Below are 23898 nucleotides of genomic sequence, written 5' to 3' on the forward strand. Positions count from 1 at the left end.
CTACAACAACACCTCAAGACCTATGCAAAACGCTCCATTCAATATTTTTACAGTAACGGATCTACTACAAACTTAACTCTGAATTTTGAAAACGGATTTCAGTCACTCGTTTGCTCTTCAGAAATACATATGCAGCCTATTTACTAAACTTTCTTTTCCAGGGATCAGAAAACTGGCAACTTAAGTTAGACAACTACGAAGGTTTTCAGTGGATCTTGGCTGGGGGTTGGTGAGGGAGATAAAATCAACGGGCTTTTTCTTCCTCAAAATTCTCGTATTTGCTTCTGGAGCAAGAATTCCGACTGAGGAGTTGCGGTGGGGCAATGAGGCGGAGAAGGTGGCTCTGCCGGCACACAGGTTTGAATTTGACAGACCACTGCAATCTTCGGGGATTTTCCAAGCAGGCTGAGCGCGCCGAAGAGGCGAAAAAGTGCGTACAGCCCACGTGACCCAACTTCACTTTCAGGCTCCAAAAGCGAAGCGCAGCTGCAATCAATACCCATCTTCCATTAGTAGACTGTTTTCCTCCCAAGAACCTGCTAAAAAAACTCCAGGTGCTGAGAGACACACTTCGGAAATTGTTGGGTTAAAAAAAAAATTCCACCTGTACATTTATAAAAGCGCTAACCACCTTTTTGGGATCACCACTACGGCTTGCGCATTTGCGAAGCATGTTCCTACAGTTCCCTCCCGTGCTTTTCTAAACCTCCCCGTTTCGGTTCCACCAAAAAAGCGATAGCAACAGTTTGGTTGCCGAGGAGCCCGTCTCCCGGGCGCAATCGCCGCATCAGGGGCCTCGCACCTCTCGGCCCGCGAAGCCGAGGACTTCGGTTCCCCGTCCGCCAGCGGGAGGACACGAGGGCGAGCGGCCGGCCCGAAACCTCGGCCTCGGCCCCCGCACCACCCGCCACGGTTCCCTCGCCGCGCCCGGCCCCGGCGCGTCGCCTCCCCACCGGCGGGGGAGCCGGGCCGAGCGCATGCGCGCGGCGCTCCCGGGCGTGCCGGCCACACTCCCCCCACCCACTCCGAGAGCTTGTCACTTCCTGCCCTCGCCCCATCTCCGTCCGGGGTCAGTCAGTCGCTCCCTGTCGCTGCCGGAGAGTCTCTGCTTCCCCCTTCCTACCCGCTCCGCGGCGGTGGCTCAGGCTCTTCGGGGAGGGGGAGACCGAGGAAGCGAGAGACTGGCTTAATAAAGTTTCCTGAAACAACAACTACTACCAAAAAGGGCCCGAGGTGGGGGGAGACCCCCATCCTTCCCCGCCCCTCTCCAAAAGCCTGAGGGACCGTTGCAGGTGGAGCGGCGCTTGGGGGGAGCCGGGCTCCGGCAGCAGCGGTTGCCCCGGCGAGGGGCGCCTCAGGTCTTGCCCGCTCCGGTTCCGGCTCCTTCGGTGGCGGCGGCGGCGGCTGCGGGGCGGTTCCTCCTGTCAACTGCCTGCGCCCGCGCGCCGCCCGCCCGCCCAGCTCCACAGCGCGGAGGGACGCCGTGAGCCGCCGCCGCCGTCGCCTCGGGCCGCGCAGGAACGTGGTGAGCTGTGGCGCTTCCGCGTCAGCGCCGGCGGGGACTCTTTGGGAACGCGTCGTCCCGAACCCCGGTCCCTTCGCGTGGTCCGCGGGGTCTGCGCCAGGTGGGGCCCGAAGCCGCCTCCCACGCCAGGCTGTCCCCGCGGCCGCCCGGCCTGCCTGCCTTCCTTCCGCCTACCCGCCGGCCCACCCTAGGAGTTCAGTAAGTTGGGCGCACTTGGTCAGGGGGACGGGGGGCTCTGCCGCGGAGACCCCGACGCACGTGCGTGGCGGGAGGGCGCGGCGTGGGCCCCTCGCCGGCGGGAGCTGCACCTCCGCCGCCCCGGCCGCCCCTGCCGTCGCGCCCTCCTCCCCGCGGGCCCCGGCGCCGGCCGTGCCCGCCGCGCTCCGCGCCTCCGTCTCCGCGCGCGCCCGCCCGGGAAGGCGAGGCCGCCGCCGCCGCCGCCGCCGCCGCCCGCGTAGCCGGCCAGGCCCTCGCCCTGCGCTGCGCGCCTGGGGCTGCGTTTCCGGGTAGGGCGATGAACCTGTGCCGGAGTTCGGGCTGGAGAAGCCTTCGTGCGTTTTTCTTTTTCAGTTCGAGAGGAAGGTGCCAGTCGGTGGAGGGAAAGCGGAGGGCGGGTGAAGGGAACGTTTCTGGAAAATGCAGCCAGAGCCCCCCCAGGAAGTTCAGGGTGAGTGACGGATTTGTGCTTCTTTCAACAGCCAAGCCGCAATGAAGAGCTTCTTACAGTGAAAGGAAAGTAGGTCGCGCCCACTGAAAATGCCTTTAAGGGACAAATACTGTCAGACTGACCACCATCATCACGGATGCTGTGAACCAGGTACACCCCTTTCTTCTCCAGTTACTTTGCCGTGCATCAGAGCCACTCTGCCATCTGTTTTCTTCTAGTGTTTTTTTCCTCCTGCCCAAGAAGTCATTCTTAACTAAGCAAGCTATAATTTTACCCAGCATAAAACCAGTTATGAAGCTAAAAACTTGTACAAACAAGAGGTCTCCCCAACTTGATCCCTTAAAAAAGTACTGCAAGTGTCACCTTCAATCTTTTCCACAAGATCACTCACTCAATCCCCTTTCCTTCTCTTTCAAGGCAGCCTGCAGTTAGTAGTATAACCCTCAAGCTTTGTGAATGTTTAAAACCGAAGAGAAAGGGAAAAAATGGATAGTAGAATACTAGCATTAATCTTCGTGAAAGTTGTTTCTTTCAGACTTTTAAAAACTGAAAGCTTCTCATGCTTAAATAGTGCTGAAAACCTAAAAATGAGTTTTGTTTGGGCTAAAAAAAGTTTGTTAAACTTAACTTGTTGGAAGAAACAGGTTTTGCTAAGTGCGACCTCTTAAACTTCTTGGGCAGAACACACTGTATTGCAAAATAAAAAAATCAAGAAAGTTTGATGTGCTTTGTTACAGACATTTAGAGGTACAGCTTGAAGGGGAGTTCTTGAATACACATTGCCACTAAACCAACTAAAGGCTATTATTCTATTCTAGTTTAGAGGCAGTTGTTTATCATTATTTTTGACCTAAAAGTTATTAGGGCTTTCTAATACTTTGCTTGATTTTTAACTGCACTAACGTAATTGGGTTTGTCATAGTGGAGTTCAATTAAAGTTTTCTGATTAATGGGAAAAAATGGCAATGATAAAGGGGAGGAACTATTTTCAGAAAACTTCAGTATGGATGAGAATAACATTTGTACTATAACCCTATCCCCTAATTTGCTGAAAGTAATACCTCATAATAAAACAGGCACTTCCAGGATGGAATCCAGTGTATTCAGCTGCTCCCTGACCTACCTAACTTTAACAATCCTTTCTACTGTGTATTTTCTGTACCCTTTCTACTGTGTATTTTCTGTACTTGAAGTGAAGCTCTATCACTTTAATTTTACCAAATATTGAATGGAATTTGCTGGTTTTGAAGTAGAAAGCTGTGAATATATTTTATGCTTATGTTCCACTGACTGTTACAGTTTTTTTCTCAGAACACTTCAAGTCATTTAAGCTGAATTAATTAAATCATCTTATCAAAACATCTTGATTAGGAAGAAATTTACTTGTTCATTCCTTTATTTCTTTGACAAATCATTATCAAGCACCTGTTAGGTGCGAGGCACTGTTCAGGGCAATGGGGATATAAGTGGTGAACAAAACAGATAAGCTCGTTCCCTTGTGGAACTTTTGAGTGGGAAGAGATAAACAGGTAAACAAATAAGGTTATTTGTGACCATACCTTATTTAGTGTATGCTGGTAATTAAAGTTTTGTAGAGAATTTAATGTCTTTTTAAGGAGGTTTTCCAGAGTTGAACTTTTAAATGTGTGTTGGGACTTTTCTGCTCTTTTTTTCTCCCTCATTAACATAAAGTCAGATAAGTTGCATTAATTTAAAAATTTCAGCTTTCTTTTTCCAGAAACTTTCCCATGCAGTTTATTTTTCAGACCGTCAGGTCGAAAGTAGTTGGTGTTTTCTTTGCTTTTTTAGCTAGAATTAAACACTGTTTGAGGATTTAGCTCAGTAGAGACCTGGAAGTTTAACTTATGGGGTAGTTAATCATCATTATTTCAGAGGAAGGGTGTGCCAAAGTGGGAGGATGTTTCCAGTATTGAGAGGACAATGTTATGGTAGTTTTTAAAAGAGGATGCCCTCAGATGGAGGGAAGAAGACCACATGTTTGAGAAGTTCTTTTAATGGGCTCTCCTCAGAGGCCTGTCCTCCTTTGGATTATGAACAGTAGTTGAGTTCCTGAATGAGCTCAGTGTGTTCCTGAGGAGGCCTTGATAGGATGGATCAGTTTGTAGCGAAGGGTGGTTTTATAAGCCTGTCAGTGTATGTAAGTTTGTTTTTAGTTATGTTTTAAGAAAGTTTTTGATTATAGAAATTTTCAAACATTCAGAATAGAGAGACTAGTATAAGGAACTTGTTGTAACACAACTCCATCAGTTATCAATACGTGGACAGTCTCTTTTCATCTATGTTCTCCCTTCCCCACAGTTCTCTTCACCCTCCAACTGCTCCCTCAACCTCTGTTATTTGTAAGGAAATCGCCGACATCATAGGTAGAAGACTCTTAAAGGAACTTGTTTTAAGGTAGCAGAGACCCTTGGAAAAGTGGACATTTTATTCTTGGCAGTGTGTTCTTGGGAGGATGTAAAGAAAGATGTTAACTTCTGAGCATTTGTGATTTTTGGCTGGAGGGAGATGCTATTTTTTTTCTACGTGGTCATGTAACCTGATCTTGGGAGGGCTTATAGGATATGTAAGAAGAAACTTCATAAAATATTAACATAGGAATTTTTTTTTAGGGTTACAAGTATGTTTTCAAAGGAAGAAAGAATAGTTTCTTACAGTGGGAACTACACAGATGTGTATACCAAATGAATGTGTCCACTCATAACTAAACTAACCCTGGGGTTATTTTGAATGGTGTCTTGGGATGTATGTTTATTCTGGTGGTAGCAGTGATGGTGATGGGTAACAAAATTTTGCTCTAGCTTTAAAATCAGATGTTGTCATGTGGAAGTGGAAGTTAGAGTATTATAGGAAGTTTTCTGGAGCATGAACCTAAATGAGGAAAGGGGGCTCTAAGGAGAAGTTTCCATTTTTTCCCATATTCCTTCCTTAGTCATTACTTTTTTTTTTCATTCTTCCTGTCTAGAATTTTTGCCACTTACAGAGCCAGACTTTGGAGCTTTTTTACTTCTTTGAAATTGTATAATTTCTAACCTATCTTTTGTAGTTATTATTTTTTGTAATCAGTTATTGGTTGTTATAATGTACAAATACTGGAAAGAGATCCATCTAATCCAAATAAATGATATCATCAGTCTATTTACAAACTTCTGCTGTTGTTTCTCTAAGGGATTGAATTGTGCTTCTCTTAGATTTTGGAAAAGATTTTTTCAGTTTTTAGTTTCAGGAAACCAGTTGATTTGTAGATGATGGTGATTGTGATAGAACATTTATTGAGCCTTTCCTGTATCCCAGGCTCTAATTTAACCAGTTACCTGCATTAGCTGATTGAATTCTCACACAACCGTATCATTTACTTTTATTATCCCCATTTTAGGGATGAGAACGGAGAGATTAGAGAGTGTAATTTGCCCTAGTTGTATCTAGTAAATGGCAGAAAAAAATTTCAGTGCAGTCAGTCCAGGTCTGGAGTCTTCTGTTCTTAATCACTGCAGTTAGTACCAATGTCAGATGTCCTCAAAATGAGTTGTGTTCATGTATATGTTCTTTAAAATATCCCAAACTGTCTCTTAAAATTGGGAAAATTTTACTTAATGGAATGATTTGGTCCTGAGACATAGTTCCTCCCATTTGTGTGCACTGAACTTAAGAACAGAAGCCTGAAAGAGAATCTCAGGCTGTGTCTATACACATAGCATAGCAGTCTTTCTCCCCCTTATCAGACAGCTAAATGCACTCCAAGCGCAGGCCATGAAGCAGTAGCAGAACTGAGGTATCCTCTCCTTATCTCCTCACATTGAGCAGATGATCTTGGGTTATGATGGTAAAACGTTGTAACATATCGAAAAAAGAGGTTAAGTGACTGGTTTTTCTCCACCACAACTGTCTCCTTATTTGATATCTGTTGGAAAACTCAGTTTTCCTTTTCAGTTACCTGTTTCTTATTACCAGAATCTAGTTTATATATATTTATACTGTTAATCTGAGAATTTTGGAAAGCAGGGATGATATAGACCTCTATGTATGAAAATGAAAAGTTTTTATTTTTAAAGTGGAAATATTATTTTAACTTATAATAAAGCGTTCTTTCTAAAAAGCACACTTCCAAAACCCCAAGGTGGGGAAGTGTGAGGCCGAAAGTTAAAATCAGCCGTGTATAAACAAACCCACCCTCACAGAAAGAACCTTTGTTTTGTTGGTATCCCACCAGACTTTTTGTGTTTATACTAACATTTATACATAGACACACATATACATGAAATTTCTTTTCTTTCTGTAGCTTTTGAAATACATATTAATAAAATTGAGATCATATTCTATAACCTGTTTTCTGCTTAACAGTGTATCATTGACGTCCTTTGTTGTCAGCGCATATAGCTCTAGCTCATGCTGTGTAACAGCCATGAGATATTTCATTGTGTGGATATTTCATAACTTATTTGGTTCCTTTTGAGAGATTTTTAAGTTGTCTGAAATTTTCCCAGTTCTTTACAGTGCTGCAAGAGCTGCAGTGAACATTCTTGCACATCTACCACTGTGCACTTGGCCAGTTCTTTCCTTAGGCAGTGGTTTTTGAGTTTTGCTCTCATAATTGCCCAGGGAGCTGTACTAGATTGTCCAGAGTGGAATGGTTTTTGGAATGGTTTATGAGGTGTGGCTAAGTTATCATTGCCCTGGAATTTTGTTTAAATGTAGTAGTTCCTCTTCAAGGAGAATAAAAAGGCAAATATGACTAATATGTACATAATAATGCCAAAATAGTAAGATTTTTGCATTTGAATTTAATACATAACCTTACTACCTTAATTTCACCTTGAATTCAGAAAAATTTTAGTTATTTTTCCCTGTTATTTCATTTTGCCTTATAAAGATGATGGTGAAATTTGAACAAAAAGTATGATTGTCATTAATGTAATTATAGCAAACTATTGTTTTACTTCAATAGTAAATGATTTAAATAACCATTTTTTTTGTGGGGATTGGGGTGGGTGTTTGTTTTCCATGTAGTTTATATCCTGGAACCTGGAGATGCTCCTTTGTTACAGCAACCACTACAGACATCCAAATCTGGTATTCAACAAATAATTGAGTGCTTTCGATCAGGTATGATTGTCTTAGGATGTATTTTCAATCTTCACATAGTAGTTAAAAACTACCTAGAAATCCTTGGAAATAATTTAAAAAATAAAATATATACATTGGTTTTTCCTTATAGAATACTTTTGTTATTTTTAAAAAGTGGATGAATAAATATTGACTTGATTAGACATTCTTTTCCAGTACTATATGTTATATATTAAATTTTAAAATATATTTAACATGGTTTAAAGAAATATGTGGTATATCTGCTGGTAAAGTAGCTCTTTCTCTTTAAGATTCATTGTTATTTTTTGACATGTTCTTTATAAACTCTCAAAGGGCAGTAGTAAATTACACAGGGTTTTAATGAGCTTTGGCAGAGTAGATTATTTATTCAGAATGTCTGAGATGTCCGTTGTTCTAGATTAATTACTTTATCATGTCTGTTTATGTGACTCACCCTCTCCTACCTAACCCTGGAGTTTCAATATCTTTAATAGACAAGACAGAAAAAAGTCTCACTCTAGCCCTGATATCTTCAGATACATTTGTTTAGCTTTTCTTTCTATTAGGTTACTGTAGTAAGGGATGTATACTAAGGATATTTGTGCAGTTGCAATGCAGTGCTTTAAAATAGGTGTTGCTCACTACATATAAAGGATGGAGAACTGCTAGAACTCCTGTGTTATCAGTAAGATCTTGGATTGCTGTGATTCTTGTCATCCACTTGTCCACTTCTTGTAGATTTGCCTTCTCTGACACTGCAGACTGTTAAGGCAAAATGAACAAGCAAATAAATACGCATGACTAATGGACATCTAATTGGTGGACACTTAAAGGATTAGAATTTTTTTTGTCATTTTAAAGCTTACTACATCTTAATGAAAAATTTCTCAGATTCAAAGGAAAAGATAATTTATATGCAACCACTTGTTTTGTATTGATGAGAAGTATTTTGAGATGCTTTTTTAAAATCATTGTAAAGGGAAATAGCATATATTTAATTTATTTTAGGATTCTAAGAAATAGATTGTTCCTTAATCTAAAATAAAAAGTTTATTTCTGACCCTAAGGTTCATTTCTTACACTTTAATCTATAGTCCTCATGGCATTACTTTTATGTCTATTTAAATCAGTAAGTATTATGTGTATACTGTATGCCTGTGCTCATGTTGGATGGTGGTATAACCTATTTTACCTTGTGTTTTGTTTTGATAATTGCCCTTGGTCAATAGAAATAACTGACATAAATTCTCCTATGGTAAATACAATTAAAATTTTACTAATCAGAGGCAGTATTTAAGTATGTTTCTGGCATAATAGAAGAATGGTTAGTTTTTATTTGTAGTAAGAGTTTCTGTTAGCTACTTTTAATATAGAGATAAAAATTCTTTTTGTTCTTTCTCATATTATGGAAATGAAGATAATAGCTTCACATTTAGTCATATTCCTTGGTATAAGTTATCTTTTTAAAAAATTCATAACTTGGAATTAATGAAGTTGTTTTATACTGCTTCAGTTTATTACAGTGTTATTTGATTAAGAAGTTAGAATTGGTTCTTTCATTCATGCTTTGTCTTGTAAAAAATACCTTTCAACAAGATCCTGTACCCAAAATCTGTATTTTTTTTAAGCTTTGGAAGTTGAATATTTAAAAATGAAATTACTTGTTTTCTCATTGCACTATGGTCCTGTTTTCTGTGTTTGCCATTTTTTTCTTACTGTCTGAAGATAAAAGGACTGTGAAACGGGTAACATGTTCTTTCTTAAATGTCCCCACCAAATTGGCCCTCTGAGTTTTTTTTTAAGGCAAATTTTGAAAATACTGTAATTTAAATTCTCTAAGTACCCAATTGTTTAAATTAGAGATGATTTAGAAATATGCTGAATAGTACAAAGAAACAAATTTTGGGTTAATGAAGGAATTCTTTTACTTCATTAGTGTGGTATATCTCATAACTAAGTAATTTTAATTTCCTTAAGATAATAATCTCTTACATATCTGGATAATCTCAAGTTTCCTAAGGTAGCTCTTCTTTAGCACTGAGGTATTTAAGCCTTGGCTGACTGAGACCTTGGAAGGATGAGATGGAAGTTTGGGCCACATGTCTTAGGGTCTGAGATCCCTTCTCGTCTTGTAAGTTTCTCCCAGTCTCACTTTGCTCCCAAGCAGGCTTTCGATGATGACTTTTCTTTCTAGGCTCTTTCCATTACAGCTGGGTCGCACACTCACACACATTGCATTTAAAGAACTATTCTTGTGGTGTTTTATATCTGACAGATATTTGAAGATAGAACTTCGAAGTCTGCGCTTTTGCTCTTGTTAACCTTCAGCAGCTAAGCCAGGTTGGGCAGTAGTAATGTGTTAGGATAGCTGCCTTTATCTTCAAGCTCAGATACTTGTCTTGATCTCCTGTATCAGCTCTATTTAAGAGATTTACCACCTCCTGCCTACACTGGGCTAGCTGTCTATGACTGGTATTAATTCCTGCCCAAGCTGGGAGTTTATGAAAGGCTAAGGAAGGAGTTGACACAGTTTTAGGCCTCCTAACCCCATGTGTGCTACACTGACTGCTTGACCAATTTTGACCCATTCTCTTTGCTTCACACTTCAGCTTTTGCTTTGGACTGTTTTCCTGGCTTTAAATTACACATACTTTTTGACTTCTGATCTCTCTTTGTTTCCATCTGCTTGACTTGTAATTTGAACTGATTTTTCTTTTTAGAATAAGTAATATGTACCCACGATTTAAAAAAATAATAGTAAAGAAATATAAAAGGATATACAGAAAAACAGAAATAAGTCTCTTTGTACAGGCAGCACTGCTACAGAGAATGTATCTTATTTCAGAGACCTTCTAAACATGCATGAGCATATAGCCCTCACTTTCTTCCTGATATAGACAGTAGCTGATTCTGCATAGTTAAGTACCTTTGTTTTTTTAATAGTACTTTCCACTGTTGTTTGACATCTATCTGTCCGTAGATAGATACCTCATTTTTTTAGAAGGCTACCTATTTTGCCCCACCTACAGATTTTCTATAGGTGTTTGCTCTGAATCTTGGCTTCAGGTCCTACCTTTAGTGTGCCCTGCCCTTTGCTGGAGTCATTTCTTGGTTGTGTTAGTCCTTCTAGGATTATGTCTGTGACTCTCTGGCTTCAAATTTCCTTACTTTATATTGACTTTTTTCTATTAACTTCTGGCCCCAAGTGGAAAGAAAATTTTAAATAACAAAAAAAGGTGTACTTCCATGAGATATTTATAAAATTGATTTAATTGAGCTTAATATTCTTTCTTAGTCTTCTGGTAGAGACAGATTAGCTGTGGAATGCCCTGAAGTTAGAAACAGAAAAATGGGAAAATGGAAGGATAATCATTTTGTCCAATATTCAAAACTGGTCTTTAATATGAAGTTGACATCTTTTTTTGAATTCTTAAAATATATATTATTTCTTTTTACAATATTATACAGTTGACTCTTGAACAACATGGGTTTGAACTGTGCAGATCCGTTAATATGCTGATTTTTTTCAGTAGTAAATATTACAGTATCAGACGATCCTCAGTTGGTTGAATCTGCGGATGCAGAATTGAGGATATGGAGGAAGTGAGTATAAGGAGGACTGTAAGTTATATGTGGATTTTTGACTGCGTGAAGGGTTGGCATCCCTAACTCCTGTTTTTGTTCAAGGGTCAACTGTATTATAGAAAAAGGCTGCTGCCTATAGAATACACTACTACTGTGTGCAAGAAACAGCATCTTTTCTGAATCTTAAGGAGGAATAAATTATAGTGAAAAATGAGAATTGGCTTTGTGTGATGTTTGCTATGTCATTATCTAACTAAATTTAAGTTTGGTCATTTAATTTCTTAGAAGACTGTTTGTTTTTTACTGCTTAAAGCAACATTTCTTGCAGTTAATGTAAGCTGTGACTGGTTGGTGATGCCTCAGTCCTGACTCTATACACAAAAACTTGGGATGAAAGTATGATTTATGAGAGATACATAAGAGAGTGCCATTTTATATGATGGGGATTTTTTGTTGTTGTTGATGATACACAGCAGTTGTAGAAATTTAAAATTAGACTGGATATTTTGGGGATGAATGAAAATTAGATTTATTTGTTTTATTTTTTGTTCTTACATTCATCCTCAAAGCATGTCATCTGGGGCTGTGTTCCTAGGAGAGCAGCCATTTATATTAGTCTGGGACTTTCTCAGGGGCACAGATCTTATCCTTCAGTTTCATGTCTCCATGGATAACATTGTACCTGGTACTTAATAGGTATTAAATAAATCAAGACTCACTAGTTGGGCACCAAAATAATATTCTACTTATAAATTTATTCTAGTATGTGACAGTGTTCCATAATTAGTAATTTTTTTAACCACCCCTTGTAGGTGGTGGTTTTATGATAACAGTTTCAACTTTCTTAATTTTTTTTATCTTAAAGATGATTAGTTAGAAATTTCCTTCATACCTGTCTTGGAACTCAGGGGGTGTGACAGGAATTACAGATTTGCTTGCAGTGTTGAGATAGTATTGTGGTTAAACAGTCATCCTCAAGAAACTGAACTTATATGTGAGTCAAGAATAAAGCAAGCAGTATATCATTTAAAAATCATTATTGCCACAACTTAAAAGGGCCATTGACCAACATATCAGTATATTAAGGGAGAAAAATGAACTTATCTTTGTCTAGCACGGAAGAGTTAGAATTACATTATGTCAGGTGACTGCCATCCAAACTAATGTAAAATTCAATACTGATTCCTTTTGAAAAAAAATCTTTTAAACATTTTTATCAGTATGTGCAATGTGTTTGACATTAATTGATAGCACAGGATAAACCCTTGATGAGGTTTAACTTTTATTGAGCACCCATTATGTGCGAGAATCTGAAATACTCATTAGTTAGTTAATTTCTAGGCATCAGAAGCCTTCTCTTTGGAGGGCTTGTTTTTTGAAAGATACTGATTAATGATCTGTGTAGCAGTACGTGTGACTTCTAAGATAATTTAAAAACCTAAGGCAAGAAAGAGAGTTATTAATAGAGGGAAAGGAATAGTTAGGAGTAAGGCAGCATGGCTGGCTGTCTCTCTCATGGTTAAGAGTTGTGGAAGAACTTTTGTTGCTGTCTAAATGATCTTGTCTGCTGTTCCAAATTATAGAAAGTTTTAACTATTGACAGAGGCACAGTTAGTTGGCTGTGTCTAATCATTAAGTGAGCGAAGCAATCAGAAAATGATAGTTGATTAGAATAAAGCCATTATATCCCATGGGAAAAACAACAAAACCTTAAATGGTGACTGAAACTAACTCAGGAAAAAACTTCTGTCTGTATTTATGGAATGGGGGCACATTTTATTTTTCTCATTTGTAAAATATGTAAGCAGAATTGGAAAACCTTTCAGGTCCCTTTTTTAACTTAGCAGTCAACTTTACATTGACTTAAAAATATCTTATTTATAGGGAAGTTTTTAAACATAGGGAGGACTCTCCAATACGTCATTTAACAAATGCTCATCAGGCATGGTCCTGAATGCTGGGATACAGTGATGAGTATTAAAGATTATCTTCTCTGGCCTTTTAGAGCTTCCAGTTTAATGGGGATACAGAAAAGTAACTAATTATAAGATGGCAGGATAATATAGATATATAAGGTGCTCTGGGAATATAGGGGATGAATTCTTAACAAAAAAACAGGAGGGTTCTGAGAAGGCTTCTTGGAGGAAGTGACATCTAACCTGGAATCTGAAGGATTACTAGAAAAAAGCCAGACCAGGGAAATGGGAGAATGTTATAGGCAGAGAGAAAAAAACATAGGTGAAGGCCTGAAAAGTGAGTGAGAGAAAATTTGGTGAATCCATGGACCTAAAAGAAATTTGGTATGCCTGGGTCAGCACAACTGTTTGTATGTGTGCATGTGTGTAGGTGGCATGAGGGTGGTGCAGCATTTGTGATTGATGATTAAGGTTGATTAGTCAAGATTAGAGCCAATTTTTTTTTTGGATGCTTATTGGAAATAAAATACACACTCTTTACTGAATATAACTAACTCTGTAACTAAGACTAAATGAGAAATTGGTACTGTTTTTGTTTTCTTATGATTGATTAAGAGAACCTGATAGATATGTTTGATTTAGGGATGCAGTCTTAAATTTTTACAAATAACTTTTTTATGTATAACTTCATGTTATAATTTCTATTTAGATCTTAGTAGAATTCTTAAGTTAAACCAAGTTCAGATTGATTCCGTGTCCCTTTTCAGTCCTTTTTAACTATCTTTAAAGGCAGAATTAAATTGTAGTATGGGTCTAACTGGTCTTTCAATTTAGAATTAAAGTGTGCAAAATTTTAGTATGTTTTCTTCCATCTGGTAATGCACCGAGCTACACTTACTGAGAACTATATGTAGGTCAGTTAGAGAGGTTCATCTAAAGTATTTTTTATCATCAGCTTATCTCTCATAGTTTATGAGTCACTTACGAGGTTAACTGTAAACTAAATATGTTAGCAGTTTACTGCCATTGTATTTGGTAATGCGAAATGGACTACGAGGAAATGTATGTGAACTTACTTTTATATAAAGAATAATACCTAAGTTATCATCTGAATTTTTAAATTTTTAAAAATTTATGTTTTCTGATTTTGTAGTAATATGATCTAGTGGATCAAACCTTGAATTGGATTTAGGGAAATTATTTCATTATTTATATATATTTTTTCTCAGTAGAAACCTGGATGTATAATTTAATTCTTCTGGAATTTAGATTCACATTTTCTTTCATAATTCTCCAAGATAAGTTTGGTTTGGTTTGTTTGTTTAAGATGGATAAACCAAAGTGCAAAGATTGTATAGCTCTTTAAGGTCACACAACTAGATAATATCAGAATTGGAATCTCTAAAGACTTAGGAAAGTTCTGATAACCTGGTAATCTTTTTGCAGTAGAATTTTGAGGGCTAGGGGGAGAGGATATAGCTCAGTAGTGGAGCGTGTGCTTAGCGGACGTTCAATCCCTAGGAACTCCATTAAGAAAAAGAAAAGAATTCTGAGGGCTGACCTGTCTTCAAAATGATGATAAAATGGAAAATGGTGGTTAATACAGAAATTAAATGTAAACAGATTGCAAAAGATTGAATCAGAAATATTTAACTTTTATGTACCCTACAATACTAATTATGCTACTGAGATTGAGTTTATTCTCTAGTAGTCCCAGAGCTTAGTAGTCTAATGCTTGTTGAATGGTGGAACACGGTGCACCTAGCCTTAAAGGTGTTTTTCAGGACACTTGTTTTTTTCCTCTTTAATTTTTTTCCTCTCTAAGTCAGTATTAATCATTGTTTTTACAAGGCTCATTGATTAGTTCACAGTGCAGATCAATTTTGTTAGTTTACCTGTGTCAAAGACCTGTAGGAAGTAGTGACAGAAGACTTTCCATTAGTGTTTTATTCCTGGTAGATGTTTTTATTTTAAAGATTTTTAAAGAGTACTTGTTACCATTTATTTTTTCTCTGCCTTTTGATCTACTGTCATAATGCTTAGATTCCCTTGATCAGTGTCATTTCTTCAACGAATATTTATTGAGCATTATTAGAGCTGAACACTTTGTAGCTGTAAATAAGACAGGCTTGGTCTTGGCTGCTTTGGAGTTTATGATCTAGTTGAGAAGACAGGCTTTAAACTAGTAATTATATCAATATTAATTGCAATTAGGGTAAGAGAGAAAGGTTTTGAATAAATTTCTAGTGGTATTAAGAGGCCTAAGCAAAATTCAAAACCATGGACAAGGATTCTCTGTTATCACACTAAATGGCTATAATCCCATGTTGGCCCAGAACCTGAAGTAATGCGAGCTAATTTAAAAGGAAAGTCACAGACAATCCTGTGGCACAGTTGTGACCTTCTTTAAGAAATCAAGGGAAATGCATTACTTCGTGTTCACTTCTTAGTGCAAAAGAGAGCTGGAAGAACCAGACCAAAACTTCAGTGAGGGTGGCATTTAATTCTTCTCTCCCACTCCAGGTTTATTGAATCAGAACCTCCAGAAGTGGATTTTGTACATCTTTATTCCCAGGTTATTGTGATGATCAACCAGGTGTTGGAACCATTGTTAAGATATCCCAGGAATTGATGGCTCCTTAATTAGAAAAAGACCACCAATTTCAGCTGTCCTAATACCCAAATGATAGTAGGATTTTGCTTAGAACTTAGCTTGTAACTTAGTTCTGAGTATAGCGTGGTAGAAATTGCAATGTCTGTATTTGTTTTTGAAGATTGTTTTTGGATTGTCAACAGTAGTTACCCATTTTAAAAGTGCATGTTAAAGTTACCTTTTGTGTTAAATTTTCTTTTCTTTTTTCTCAGGAACTAAACAACTTAAACATATTTTATTAAAAGATGTGGATACTATTTTTGAATGTAAATTATGCCGCAGTCTCTTCAGAGGATTACCAAATTTAATCACCCATAAAAAATTCTACTGTCCACCAAGTCTCCAGATGGATGACAGTAAGTTTTCTTCATATATTCAGTTATGCATTTTACTGTGTATTTTTATACTACAACTATACATTTGTGTTAAAATGGTATTGGTATCTAGTTACAGATAATTTAGTGATGGAGAATAAAGTAAAATTCTTGACTCAATATTACATTCAGTTTCTTAAATATTTTCATATTAGTGTTTTTCATTTGGATTTTACTAAAGACATGTAAGATTAGATTTATAAGTATATTTATTTGTATTAAAATATTGGATATTGGTTTTGAATGTTTATATGAATGTAACAACTTGTTGCCAAATATGACTCATTATTTACTTAGATTCTCCTTAAGTAAATGAGAAGGTTTAAAATAGAGCAAAGGATGAGTAAATGAGTTGATTTGGAGGGAAGTGCAGAGAACATTAAAAAATATTTGTTATTCTTTCTAGTGTTTTCTGGGTCTTGATTTTAAGATCAGTTTTATTCTCAGTGAAATGTCTTAGATAAATCATTTTATTAGAAATTAGTTTGTGTTAGCTTGAGATGTGAAGGCAGGTAGTAGGCTAACAAAGTCTTTTTGGAACCAAGTGTATGCTGAATTAAGTGTATGGTCTCTGTATGATTAAGTTGCAGTATATGTAATGTATTATTTTCTTGCTTTAAAAACTAATGTAAATTCCTTAACATACTGTAATAAGTAGTGGGTTGCTTTCATTATTTCTTGTTCAGGGTTTTAACTCTTGTGGACTTACAAAATATAGTACTTATTTTGTCATTTTGATATTACAGTTGCATTGTGGATTTTGTGCATTTTTAAACTTAACCTTTTTGGGATGAGAATGGAATGCAAAACCTCAAATATCAAAAGCACTGCTTTAGTTATTAGCATGAAACTGATTTAAAGTATATTATAGGACATAGATGAAACAAAAATTTCATATTTGTCTGGAAACTTTTCCTACCACTGTTAGATCTTAACTGTACTTATTTTTATCCTTGAGATATAAATGAAAAGGCAGTCTATAGAGATTAGTTTCAAATCTAACATCCTAATTAAAGAACTAATAGGAAGTTAGTTCATTTTCTAGTAGTTGTTTTTTAGTGTGGACTAAAGTTTAGTTGAATTGTAGAGGGAGATAGATAAATGGATGGATTTGCTGGATTATTGTGAACTCTTCTTTGTAATACTTGTTCTAGAAATACTTTTATGAAAGAGTTCTTCTTCTTATAGACACGACTTCATCTATTAAAAAGAAAGATGAGTAGACTAGTAGAGCTGTAATTAGGCATTTCTTGATTTCTAAGTAGATGTCAGATTTTTTGATGCTGTATTTATAGCTAGGTTTTAGCATTGTATTTAGAAACATAACCAGTGTTAGACAACTGTTACAACAGGAATATTAGGTTGCTTAGAGGGTGTAATTATTGCACAAGTAAATGAAACTAGCTTTGTTTTTGGAATAAATCTATAGTTTTTAATCATTTGTTATAATAAAATTGTGCCCTGCTAAGAAGGCATGTAATAGGACTGAGTTAAGCAGACACTTCTGTACATGACGATCATGTGATTCATGTTTACACATTTTTCCTGTAAATCTTTTTCATTTCCTGTAAGATGTTCAAATGTCCCTATACAATTATACTAGATTATTCATTATGGATTAAGTTAATAGGAATGCTATTATGTTTTCTAAAAAAATTATTTTTACATACAGTAACATTTTTCATGATTTTTTTTCATCTTGAGTTACGAGAACCTTGATTTGGCTTTGCTAGCCTAAAAAGTTTGGACTGAAAATATGAAAATGTTATTGTTTAGGATATCCAGGTGCTTAAGTATTTTATATTAAAGCCTTTAGATTAGACTTAGCTCTCCAGATTGCATCTATTTCTTAACATTTGTGTACCATGATGAGATTTTAAATTAAAGCACATTTTGGTTTAATTAATACTAGTTTTTAGCCTCATAAGGTATTGAAAAGTAGACAATGCACATATAAAAATAAATGCAAATCAGTAATATAATAAATTTTAAGACAGTACATTTAAAAGTATTAGAGAGCTAGAGCAGGCTAATTATTTCAGATTAAAATGTTGTTTTTTCCTTAACAGACCTTCCTGATGTAAATGATAAACAAAGCCAAGCCATAAACGATCTCCTAGAAGCCATATATCCAAGTGTGGACAAGCGAGAATATATCATTAAGCTAGAACCCATAGAAACTAATCAAAATGCAGTGTTTCAATATATTTCAAGGACTGATAACCCTACTGAAGTCACAGAGTCAAGCAGTACTCCTGAGCAGACTGAAGTTCAAGTACAAGAAAGTAGTACTGAACAGTCTAAAACAGCTCCAGTTACAGACACAGAGGTGGAAACTGTAGAGCCTCCTCCCGTTGAGATTGTTGCAGATGAAGTTGCACCTCCACCTGATGAACAACCTCAGGAATCACAGGCTGACTTGGAAACGTCTGACAATTCTGATTTTGGTCACCAGTTGATATGTTGTCTTTGTAGAAAAGAATTCAATTCCAGACGAGGTGTTCGTCGTCACATTCGAAAAGTACATAAGAAAAAGATGGAAGAACTAAAAAAGTACATTGAAACACGAAAGAATCCAAACCAGTCCTCTAAAGGACGCAGTAAGAATGTTCTAGTTCCATTAAGTAGGAGTTGTCCAGTATGTTGTAAATCATTTGCTACAAAAGCGAATGTAAGGAGGCATTTTGATGAAGTTCATAGAGGACTAAGGAGGGATTCAATTACTCCTGATATAGCAACAAAGCCTGGGCAACCTTTGTTCCTGGATTCTGTTTCTCCTAAAAAATCTTTTAAGACTCGAAAACAAAAGTCGTCTTCAAAGGCTGAATACAATTTAACTGCATGCAAATGCCTTCTTTGCAAGAGGAAATATAGTTCACAAATAATGCTTAAAAGACATATGCAAATTGTCCACAAGATAACTCTTTCTGGAACAAACTCTAAAAGAGAGAAAGGCCCCAATAATACTGCCAACAGTTCAGAAATAAAAGTTAAAGTTGAACCAGCAGATTCTGTAGAATCTTCACCCCCTTCCATTACCCATTCTCCACAGAATGAATTAAAGGGAACAAATCATTCAAATGAAAAAAAGAACACACCGGCAGCACAGAAAAATAAAGTTAAACAAGACTCTGAAAGCCCTAAATCAACTAGTCCGTCTGCTGCAGGTGGCCAGCAGAAAACCAGGAAACCAAAACTTTCAGCTGGCTTTGACTTTAAGCAACTTTACTGTAAACTTTGTAAACGTCAGTTTACTTCCAAACAGAACTTGACTAAACACATTGAATTGCACACAGATGGGAATAACATTTATGTTAAATTCTACAAATGTCCTCTTTGCACTTACGAAACTCGTCGGAAGCGCGATGTGATACGACATATAACTGTGGTTCATAAAAAGTCATCCCGTTATCTTGGGAAAATAACAGCCAGTTTAGAGATCAGAGCTATAAAAAAGCCCATTGATTTTGTTCTCAATAAAGTGGCAAAAAGAGGCCCTTCGAGGGATGAAGCAAAACATAGTGATTCAAAACATGATGGCACTTCTGACTCTCCTAGTAAAAAGTATGAAGTAGCTGACGTTGGTATTGAAGTAAAAGTCACAAAAAACTTTTCTCTTCACAGATGCAATAAATGTGGAAAGGCATTTGCCAAAAAGACTTATCTTGAACATCATAAGAAAACTCATAAGGCAAATGCTTCCAATTCACCTGAAGGAAACAAAACCAAAGGCCGAAGTACAAGATCTAAGGCTCTTGTCTGGTGAGGAACAGTTACAGAGTTTTGCTTTTTTCCCCCCATCGAACTAAAAAAATCATTTGACCATAATTTATAGCTGGTTCCATTTTAACACATGTTTGCTTCCATATATCTTATGGCAGTGGGAACTGCAAGAGTGATGTGCATATTGCATTTACCTCTTCAGTGACCTTTATTCCAGTGGCTTGGGAACAAAAGTTAACTGCAGAACTTATCTTCCACAGGACGATGCAATGTAGTTATAGGTAGATGGCACAGGGTCAGTGCTTTCCTCTCAATGTTGTAAAATACATACATTTATATTGGCTTATGTTTACAATAGAAGTCTTCTGTTTAACTAACTTTGCACAGGCTTAATTTGATTCAGTGACTTAGTCTACTAATTAACGCATTGTAGGAAAGTTAAATATACTAGAATGAATTTGTGAAGGCGATAATTATAGGAAAAAAGTCTTTTGAGGCACTGTAATTATTGTAAAAATTAATCTGTGACAGCTACATAAAGTGCTGCACTCAGAAAAAAAAATCCCCAAATTGAATTTAGAATGATTAGCATTTATTATTTACGTTTAACATAGTGCTTCCAGGCAAAAGGGGAAACTTGATAAAAGTTTGGATTTTTTTTCATTCTCCTTGGGAGTATGTGTTAGTTACTGTTTTTAGTTTTGATCTATGGAAAAAGTGATTATTTAGGTCCCAAATCCTCTTATTTTTACCTTTTTGTTTAAATAAACTTTTGGTGATCGTTTCAACATAGTGAATATTATTAAGTAGGGTTTTTTTGTTTTTTTTTGTGGTTGTGTGTTGCAAGAAAAGTAAACTCCCTATAGGGAAGAAAGAAAAAAGTACTACTTTTTTTTAGAGGGTTTTGGAACAAAATATAGATTTTTAAAATGCAATATAAAATAAAGAGCAGACTCCCTGTACTTGTTTTTGCAAGTCTCTCTATATTTTTAAAGTTTACCTTCAGTACCTGTGTCCCTTGTATTAAGGCATTTAATATATTTAACTAGTACTTAGTTTTGGATTCAGGTTCTAAAGCAATATACTTAGTTTGAGTGCTAAGTAGGTTAAATGTTGTGGTTTGATTATCACACAGTTTTTTATTTGTGTGGAAAACTTGAGATGAAACTGTCTTTTAGAAGTCATTTACTATTGTATAATTTTAAAAACAAGGTTTTATTGGTAAACTCAAAAAGTGTTCATTTATTCCCATTTCTCCTCAGATAACTTCAAGTGATGTACGGAAAGGTTTGGAGTTCATTTTTGTGGAAAGACTTTAAATTGGTGTTAGAACCACTAAACATCTTCAAATGGTACTATGAGGAAAAAAAGAAAAAATTCTGATAAATATTTGACTGTAACTGCTGTTTTCTGACTAAAATAATAACCATCTAACCACTTGTTTCTAAGGCACTGCCTCCTCCAGCACTTTCAGGTAGCTGTCACATTGCACATTGTCATCACAGTCCATCAGCTAACCACCCTTGTGTATTTGGTCTGCAGTTTCTGCAAAAATGTTGCAAACTTTGTTTTCCAAACAATTTGTTGATTAAAGCGATCAACAACCTGAAGAAAATATCACCACTGGTGATTTTTAATTAACAAAGACTTTTTATCTTAGTGATTTTAGTTTTGTTCCACTTTCTTTGGCAAAGTTTTTGTCTGGATTGTACGATATATAATTTCCTAGTTAGTGTTAGGACCAAAAGACAAATTAATATCAACATATTATAAATATTTAGGCTACTGAATATTTGTAATTATTTTTACATCCATTTATTTCTAACTTGTTCTCCAGCACTTAAGTGTTTGAAAGTTTCATTCTAAAATATATAGTACAGGAAAGTTCCAGTTCATTTTCATCCATGAATCATCACATTTTTCATTTGTAAACATCTGAGGTTTTTCTGAAAATTAAACATTCCCCTATTTTTCTTTAAATTTTATACAAAGCACTTTAATGATAGATGCAACTTAATTTTTCAGCTTTTTTTTTTTTTTAAAGACCACACACTTACTAAGGTTAATATGAAGGTAAATAGCTTACTGATATTTTATGGATACAGACAATCCCTGCACAACCACTTATAATAGTTTAAATATTGCTAAAAAAAGGAAGATGGGGGTGTAAACCCTGATTTTTTTTTTCTCCCAAGTAAAATCTTAAATGACCACTTTAGATAATATTTGATTCCTACTGTAAAATTTGGAAAATAATGAATTTTTGTCCATTTTTATAATCAAGATTTTAGGGAAAACAGAAGTACATCTATCTTTAATGAAATATTGGGCAGGTTTTTGTGTATCAATATTTTGTACTTTTTAGGTAATATTTTATTTTTTAGTAATTTTTTGTCAAATTATAATTTTAAAAGGTACAGCAGAGAATATACCATGTTTTTATATAGGTTCACACCTGTACTTAGGAGGGACCCTGTCCATCTATATACTTTTTGTATAAAATTTTAAAATGTTGAAGATCCACAAGGTCATAATAAAATGCTTCTATAGCTAGAAAAACATTTACTCTTCCCAGTGCTTTGCACTAAAATATACTGTGAAAGGAAACTAGAAAGACTGTAACTGTTGCTGGAAATGTTCTATATTGAATGTACATGCTCTTGTTGGAAAAATGTACTATATGTGATGGAAATAAACCCGACTCAAAGTTATTTCAGCTAAATGTGCTTCAACAAAGGTGCATTGGTTGAAACTTAAATGTTTTATTATCAAATTTAAATTTATTCAGTGACTATGAGCAGCTCCACTTGAATTTTATCCTGATAGTTGTATTTTAAGAATTAGAGTGATAATTTCTCTTTAATTTAAAAACAGATTTATTTTTCCACATATGGAAAACTTATACTTAATAGGTCTAACTTTAATGATTAATAGCTTAATATTTTTAGGGAACTAAATGTGTAGGTGTTATTTCATTTATAAACCATCTTCATTAGTTGCACATTATTAAACCTGTATGTTTGACTCTTGCAAGGTGTTATCTTTTATGCATTCCTTCACGCAAGACGTACTCCGAAAATAGTTTCCTTAAGTACCTATAACAAGTGGAAAGTTACGAGGATTCCTAAAAAGCTAAGGGTAGTTCCTTGCTGCAGCTTCTCATCTGTATGTCAGCCTTTTCCTTTTTGCTTTACTAGTTAAATACTGTAGGGGAGAAAGAGAAATGGCCTGATGTTGGTGGAGGAGAGCCCAGTTGCTGGAATTCTCTCACTCACCTGTGTCCACGGGCACATTCACAGTTTGTCTCCTCTGTCATAACTTTAGGGCCACAGAGAAGGAATTTAGGAGGTGGAATTGAGGGTTCCAAGGACTGTAAAAGATTAATCAGGGTCATAGAGAGAGAAACAGCACTATTTCAGGACTTGTCTCAGTTAGAAAGGGCCTAGAGGGAATATTTTAATCATAGTAGCCAAATTAATGGATTATGGCAGATGTAAGAGTTAGAGACTAAACTAGAACCAGTTAAGAAAGGTAGAAGGAACAAGTAAGAAGTGATTAGAAGCTCTTTGTTCTTCCTATTCCTTTCTGGTCTTCATCCTTACTTTTTGGTTTTATTTCGACTCTTCAGCTTTGTCATCTCAGAGGTTCAGGCTTTGAGGCTCTTGAGGAGAAGAGGCCTAGGAAATGAGTGCCAGAAGCTTTTCTGTATATAGTCTATATAAGCAGATGTTTATAGCACTTTTGTTGTTGTTGTAGGGCAGGGTAGTTAAGCAGGTAAACAACCATCAAACTGCTTATTTTATATTAAGACCTATCTCTGGCTACAAATTATATCCACCTTTGCTGCTGTTTGATCAGTTCAGAGTTTTCCTATAGAATTCGACCCATCTTCCTTCCTGAAGATATCTTTTACTCCTAAATGTGGTGGAAGAGGAGAAACAGTAAAAGGTATGGCTTGCACTTCAAGTTTAGAGGTTTACATAGTGCGAGTGAGAGGTGGATGAGGTATGGCTGACACTGCAGGTGTTCATTAGAACATGCAGGTATACCTTGAATGCACAGTAATCATTTTTTGGGTTCATGTCTCTCTTTTTTTCCCCTTCTTTACTCCATACTTGAAAAAGAAAACCTTGAAGAGTATATATTCTTGAATATATAAATTACCCATCCTTAGTTTTTAGCCTAGTTTTATCTGTGAGCCAAGTTTTCAGTTAACACAGATTGCTTGTACTGTTGAAAAGTACTTTCACGTTTTTTAGGAATGTGTACTTGTTACATTGCTTTATTATGGTCAACAGGCTGTTCTTCTGAGTTTGCTTTAAAGAGCCTGTGGATCCTCTCTTATACTCTGT

At 36.6% G+C, this 23898-nt stretch overlaps 1 protein-coding gene across 2 annotated transcripts; it reads left to right on the forward strand.

The window, feature by feature from the left end:
• The first annotated feature begins 1040 nt into the window (after nucleotides 1-1040).
• On the forward strand, nucleotides 1041-22304 carry ZNF800 (zinc finger protein 800). 2 transcript variants are annotated; one of them, XM_031455302.2, is made up of 6 exons: nucleotides 1041-1723; nucleotides 2224-2342; nucleotides 7218-7313; nucleotides 15662-15805; nucleotides 17893-19585; nucleotides 20809-22304. In XM_031455302.2, coding segments are annotated over exons 2-6 (1995 nt in total). In that variant the 5' UTR covers nucleotides 1041-1723; nucleotides 2224-2281; the 3' UTR covers nucleotides 20810-22304. The 2 variants fall into 2 exon arrangements, with proteins under 2 accessions (XP_031311162.1, XP_064343450.1); XM_064487380.1 differs by lacking the exon at nucleotides 20809-22304 and having other exon boundaries at nucleotides 17893-20795.
• Nucleotides 22305-23898: the final 1594 nt, after the last annotated feature.

Source organism: Camelus dromedarius, chromosome 7, assembly GCF_036321535.1.
Source record: "Camelus dromedarius isolate mCamDro1 chromosome 7, mCamDro1.pat, whole genome shotgun sequence".
Taxonomy (NCBI): Eukaryota; Metazoa; Chordata; class Mammalia; order Artiodactyla; family Camelidae; genus Camelus; species Camelus dromedarius.

Coding starts and splice junctions, on each gene's coding strand:
- ZNF800 (XM_064487380.1), top strand. CDS start 2,282: ATGCCTTTAAGGGACAAATACTGTCAGACTGACCACCATCATCACGGA. Junction 2,343..7,217: donor TCACGGATGCTGTGAACCAG/GTACACCCCTTT, acceptor TTTTCCATGTAG/TTTATATCCTGGAACCTGGA. Junction 7,314..15,661: donor AATTGAGTGCTTTCGATCAG/GTATGATTGTCT, acceptor CTTTTTTCTCAG/GAACTAAACAACTTAAACAT.